This window comes from Scomber japonicus, chromosome 23, assembly GCF_027409825.1.
Source record: "Scomber japonicus isolate fScoJap1 chromosome 23, fScoJap1.pri, whole genome shotgun sequence".
Lineage (NCBI taxonomy): Eukaryota > Metazoa > Chordata > Actinopteri > Scombriformes > Scombridae > Scomber > Scomber japonicus.
Genome location: NC_070600.1, coordinates 20,092,059 through 20,098,058, shown reverse-complemented (window position 1 = coordinate 20,098,058; position 6,000 = coordinate 20,092,059). Strand labels below are relative to the sequence as shown.

General features: G+C 43.4%; 1 protein-coding gene across 1 annotated transcript in view; it reads left to right on the top strand.

Moving 5' to 3' along the window:
• The window catches only part of lamb1b (laminin, beta 1b), a 39,483-nt gene that overhangs the window by 18,588 nt on the left and 14,895 nt on the right, over positions 1-6,000 (top strand). The window contains exons 11-17 of the mRNA XM_053313796.1: positions 663-839; positions 1,547-1,659; positions 1,745-1,824; positions 3,197-3,332; positions 3,428-3,586; positions 5,216-5,349; positions 5,514-5,634. Of these exons, the coding sequence (XP_053169771.1) occupies positions 663-839; positions 1,547-1,659; positions 1,745-1,824; positions 3,197-3,332; positions 3,428-3,586; positions 5,216-5,349; positions 5,514-5,634 (920 nt within the window). The remainder of the gene's footprint in view (positions 1-662; positions 840-1,546; positions 1,660-1,744; positions 1,825-3,196; positions 3,333-3,427; positions 3,587-5,215; positions 5,350-5,513; positions 5,635-6,000) is intronic.

Here is a 6,000-nt window from a genome sequence, read left to right as displayed (position 1 = left end):
TTTGTTCCACAGCGAGAAATTTCGACATTTACCGACCCTATTGACCAAATTTGCCCTGTTTATTCAGGATTCCTAGTGGATGGATGTGGAAGCAGTGTGTTTGGATGAACCCCCTGACCCTTTTTTTAAGCTTCACCATCAGGCATTAATCTACTGGGTTGATTTTCATGAAACTATATGAGCATCTTCTTCTGTTTTGTTCACTTTTTTTCAGAGCAGAAGTCACAGGTTATACGTCTATAAGTTGAGAACAAGCCAAAGAGTGATCATACCTTCTCAGATTGTATTTATTTTGATAGTTTCAAGAGGTCTAAAGAGGGAAAACTTGGTAGTATTTAACAATTAGAAGCAAAAATAAGGGAAAAATCAACTTTTAGTGAAGCAAAAATGTTTTTTCCTGTACTTTTCAATTTATCGTTGGAGAATCTGCCCTAGATGCTCAAATGTTTATAATCTCTTGGTTTTCTGTCTTGCATCAGGACTAGTTGTACGTTAATTCTTTTATCAAAATCATTCATACATTCAGTAACTTTGTGTCGAGGGGTTGGAATAAACATTGAAGCCTGTATGTGATGCCAGCAAAGGTTTATACTCTTATCAGTTTCCCTTATTTAAGTAATTAAAGAATCTAGTAATCTAATACAATGTTCACCTCTCCACAGCGTGTAACTGTGACCCAGCCGGGTCTCAGCGGGGGGGGATATGTGATGCGAGGACGGACGTGGCAGCCGGGCTGATTTCAGGCCAGTGTCGGTGCAAAGACAACGTGGAGGGAGAGCGCTGCGACCACTGCAGACAGGGACACTACGGACTGGGAGAGGGACCACAAGGATGCCTACGTAGGTCACAATTAGATAAATGATGCTTGAGGCCTGAATTTCTAAATTACCTCAACAATCAATGACTTAACCCTTGTGTCGTCCTTCCTGGTCAAATTGAATCTTCTGTCTTTCTTTGCTTCCTCCCTCCTACCTTCCTCTCTTCCTTCTTTTCTTTCCTCCCTCCCTGCTTTCCTTGCTTCCTTCCTTCCCTCCTTCCTTTCTTCCTCCTTTCCTTCCATCCTTCCATCCATACTTCCTTCTTCCTCCCTTCCTTCCTTCCTTCCTTCCTTCCTTCCTTTCTCCTTCCTTCCTTCCTTCCTTTCTCCTTCCTTCCTTCCTTCCTCCTTTCCTTCCATCCTTCCATCCATACTTCCTTCCAACCATACTTCCTTCCTTCTTTCTTCCTCCCTTCCATTCTTCCTTCCTCCCTTCCTTCCTGCCTTCCTTCTTTCCTCCCTTCCTTCCTTCCTTCCTCCCTTCCTTCCTTCCTCCCTTCCTTCCTTCCTTGACTCGGGGACAACAGGGGGGTTAAAGTAAGGAAATGGACATTGAATATTGTTAAGGACTTATTATCTGTTATTTCCTAGAACTGAGACTGTAGTTAATTTCAGCGATCATACTGGGAAACATCACATTGAAACATTGTGGGATGACAGACATGAACATGCATAGTTAGGCTACACAAACACACACCACAGTCAGACAATCATTGTGTGTTTTGGCAGCTTGTACCTGTAACCCGTTGGGCACGCTGCCTGGAGGAAACTCCTGTGATTCAGGCACAGGAAGGTGCTTCTGCAAACGGCTGGTGGACGGACATAACTGCGATGAGTGTCGGGTACGGATCCAAACACAACTCAGTTTGTATTTTTCTCCCTCTGTGTTGTCAGTGTGTATTCACTACTACTGTTATTTCCCTTCAGCCGCAGCACTGGGGTCTCTCCAATGACATGGATGGCTGCAGACCATGTGACTGCGACCAGGGCGGGGCGGTCAACAATAAGTATGTATAGAGACTACTGTATGTGATATGCAGCATGTCCATATTTCACTACAACACTCATCAGCTCATCTTTATTAACTGTGAGAGGTGTCGATGCTTTGACTTGTGCTCTTCTTTATTAGCATCAGATTATTATGACTTAATTGAGGTTTGATATGTTAACCTGATCCTGAGAACGACCCAGTAGACGTCAAACTCCTTTCAACAAATTCTGCATATTTGAAATTCCTTAAACACAGAAGTGGGAGAGAGTGAGCGCTGTTGAAGTCTCGTTACAGCTCATTTAACTCATTTTTTACTATTCAGTTACTGCAGTAACGAGAGAATGAGAAATACTGCTATACAATATATATATTCTCTTTTCTATTAATCTTGTTCTTTTTATTTTCCTCGTGAAACGTTTTGCAACCTTGTCAAGAAGAGTTCCACACAAATAAAGTCATCATCATCAATCATTTGTTCTGATCATGATTATTATTACAAGAAGAAATGTAGAAATAAATAAGCTCATTATCTGAAGATCTCAAGTTAATTATCTCATTATACTGGAATAAAAAAGTTGTTATTTCTCATGATAACAGGTTGCTTATGTTAAAGAAAGCAGATCATTATCTCTTATGTAATTAGATAAAAGACACATTTCTCAACATTTAGACAAGTCAGAGCAGAAAACACAAAGGTGTATTTCATAATGTTAATTAAAAACTACATCCAAGGTGCTGGTATTGTTCATGTGCTCACCTGCTGACATTTTAATGGAAAAGAATCATCATCAGTGTTGTTAATTGGTCTATTAACCCTCCTGTTGTCCTCGAGTCAAGGAAGGAAGGAAGGAAGGAAGGGAGGAAGGAAGGAGGAAGGAAGGAAGGAAATGAGGGAGGGAGGAAAGAAAGGAAGAAAGGGAGGAAGGAAGGAAGGAAAGAAGGACAGAGGAAGGAAGGAAGGAAGACTGGAAGGAAGAATGGAAGGGAGGAAGAAAGAAGGAAGGAAGGAAAGGAGGGAGGAAGGAAGGAAGGAAGAATGGAAGGGAGGAAGAAAGAAGGAAGGAAGGAAGGAAGGAAAGGAGGGAGGAAGGAAGGAAGGAAAGGAGGGATGGAGGGAGGAAAGAAAATAAGGAAAAGAGGAAGGTAGGAGGGAAGAAGGAAGGAAAGAAGGACAGAGGAAGGAAGGACAGAGGAAGGAAGGAAGGAAGGAAGGAAGGAAGGAACAGTCAAAACAGACAGGGTCAATTGAGGACGACACAAGGGTTAAAGATCTTAGAATATGGACATTTATAAGAAAAGAAGAAAAATAAAAATACATAGCACATATGTGTAGAGAGATACATACAGATAATATCTACTAAATAAAAGCCACCTCTCTGTCTCCACAGCTGTGACCCTCACTCAGGACAGTGTGTGTGCAGGGAGCGCATGTTTGGACGACGTTGCGACCAAGTCGAGTCCGGCTTCTACTTCATCACTCTGGACCACTACACCTACGAGGCCGAGGACGCCAAGCACGGACCCGTGAGTGTGTTTAAACGCCTCACACTGTCTCTAATCACTGCTTTTACTCAGATCTCACATATGTCAACTCCATCTCTCTTAATCTTTACGTTCAGGGTGTGACGGTGGTGCCGAGGCCTTATCCTCTGGATCGGAGTCCGACGTGGACTGGTATGGGCTTCGTTAACGTGCCAGAAGGAGCCTACTTAGAGTTCACCATCAGTAACATCCCTGAGTCCATGGACTATGACATGCTTATTCGTTACGAGCCGCAGGTAACCAACATACACACATACATGATTAGTATTTTATGAATTGAGCTGCAACAGTAGAAGAGAGTTTAGTTTATAGATCAATGCTACAAGCAGTCATTTATCAATTAACCCTCCTGTTGTAGAAGGAAGGAAAGGACGAAGGAAGAATGGAAGGGAGGAAGAAGGAAGGAAGGAAGTATGGATGGAAGGAAAGGAGGAAGGAGGGAAGGAAAAAGGAAGGAAAGGATGGAGGGAGGAAAGAAAAGAAGGAAGAGAGGAAGGTAGGAGGGAGGAAGGAAGGAAAGAAGGACAGAGGAAGGAAGGAAGGAAGGAAGGAAGGAAGGAAGGAAGGAAGGAAGGAAAGAAGGACAGAGGAAGGAAGGAAGGAAGGAAGGAAGGAAGGAAGGAACAGTCAAAACAGACAGGGTCAATTTGACCCGGGAGGACGACAGTAAGGTTGACATTGGAGATGTAAATGGTCGAGTGAGGAGTAAATTAGAGCAGGGTTTTGAATTTAATACTAAACTGATTCTGTAACATTGTTGGATTCATGATGAACAGTTTTAGGATCAAAAGGAAAACATTGATGTAGAACCAGAGATACTTTCTCTTGTAGTCCACATATTCTTCTTCATTCTCAAAACATGCGGTAACTACATCACCCACAATGCAACTAGACTCAATTAAAGCCACTGTGCGGATTGTGTGTGTGTGTGTGTGTGTATGTGTGTGCGTGTGTGTATGTGCGTGTGTGTATGTGCTTGTGTGTGTGTGTGTGTGTGTGTGTGTGTGTGTGTGTGTGTGTGTGTGTGTGTGTGTGTGTGTGTGTGTGTGTGTGTGTGTGTGTGGCAGCAGCGGTTGAAGAAGCCACTGGCGCCACGAAATGATTTAAACAACTTTTCTCACATATGCAGCGGTGGAAACTCACACAGATGACACATCATAGAGTTTGGTTTTTGTGTTGCTGTGTTGCTGTTTGGTATTTTGCTTTTTCTAACTTTGGAAAAACTGAAAATCTAAACATATTTTTTTTTTTAAAAAGAGGAAAAACAAGAAAGAACGTGAAATTATGGCTTAAAATCTAATTTGGCTAGAATCAACTACGTGGGAAAATACACTTATTTATGGATGTGACCCTGTCTGTTTTGACTGTTCCTTCCTTCCTTCCTTCCTTCCTTCCTTCCTTCCTTCCTTCCTTCCTTCCTTCCTTCCTTCCTCTGTCCTTCTTTCCTTCCTTCCTCCCTCCTACCTTCCTCTCTTCCTTCTTTTCTTTCCTCCCTCCCTCCTTTCCTTCCTTCCTTCCTTCCCTCCTTCCTTCCTTCCATCCATACTTCCTTCCTTCCTTCTTCCTCCCTTCCTTCCTCCCTTCCTTCCCTCCTCCCTTCTTTCTTCCTCCCTTCCATCCTTCCTCCCTTCCATCCTTCCTTCCTTCCTTCCTTCCTTGACTCGAGGACAACAGGAGGGTTAAGTATTTGTCTCCAAGGGGACACTGGTTGTGCAGCAGTGTAAAACAGCACAGCGCAACATAAACACATAAAAACATCAAATAAACAAATTAAAACAATCAATTTGAATATAGATATATAACTCATGTAAAAGTTTGAGGTTTTTGTATGTCATTTTTTATGCTTGTGTCTGTGTGTGTGTCAGCTTCCTGAGCAGTGGGAGCAGGTGAAGGTCCAAGTGGAGCGTCCCCTCGTTGACCCTCCGAACTACTCCAGTCACTGTGGCAACGCCATCCAGAGCGGAGACGAGCAGTCCGTCTCTCTTCCACCTGGATCCAGGTAACGCACGAGTCTCCTTCACCGTATCGTCCCGGCAACACATTTACCACACACACACACACACACACACACACACACACACACACACACACACACACACACACACACACACACACACACACACACACACACACACTGACTTCCTGTTGTGTGTTTTGTTTTAGACATGTGCTGCTGGTGAGGCCGGTGTGCTTTGAGAAAGGGCTGAACTACACGGTGCGTCTCAGCCTGCCGCTCTACTCGTCTGTCAGCGACCACCAGAGCCCGTACACACTCATCGACTCTGTGAGTTTCACACACGCACACACACACACACACACACACACACACACACACACACACACACACACACACACACACACACACAACCACTATTTACATTAAAGCGGCTCCATGCCAATAACTCAAAATCAGAGTGGGAAAGTATTTTTCTTTTAAAGGACAAGTTCAATGGTCAGTATGAACAGGAGGAATAATTACAGCCAGAAAAAAACTGGTTTCAATGTCCATTTGGGCTCCTGACTGTTGTTTTAAGACACACATAAAAAAAATCGTGACCTTGCCTTTTAAGGATAACATAGATATTCCTCTTGGATTGTTTATTGATACTATGGAGCAGTGTTTCCCAGCCTGGGACCCTGAGGAGGCACA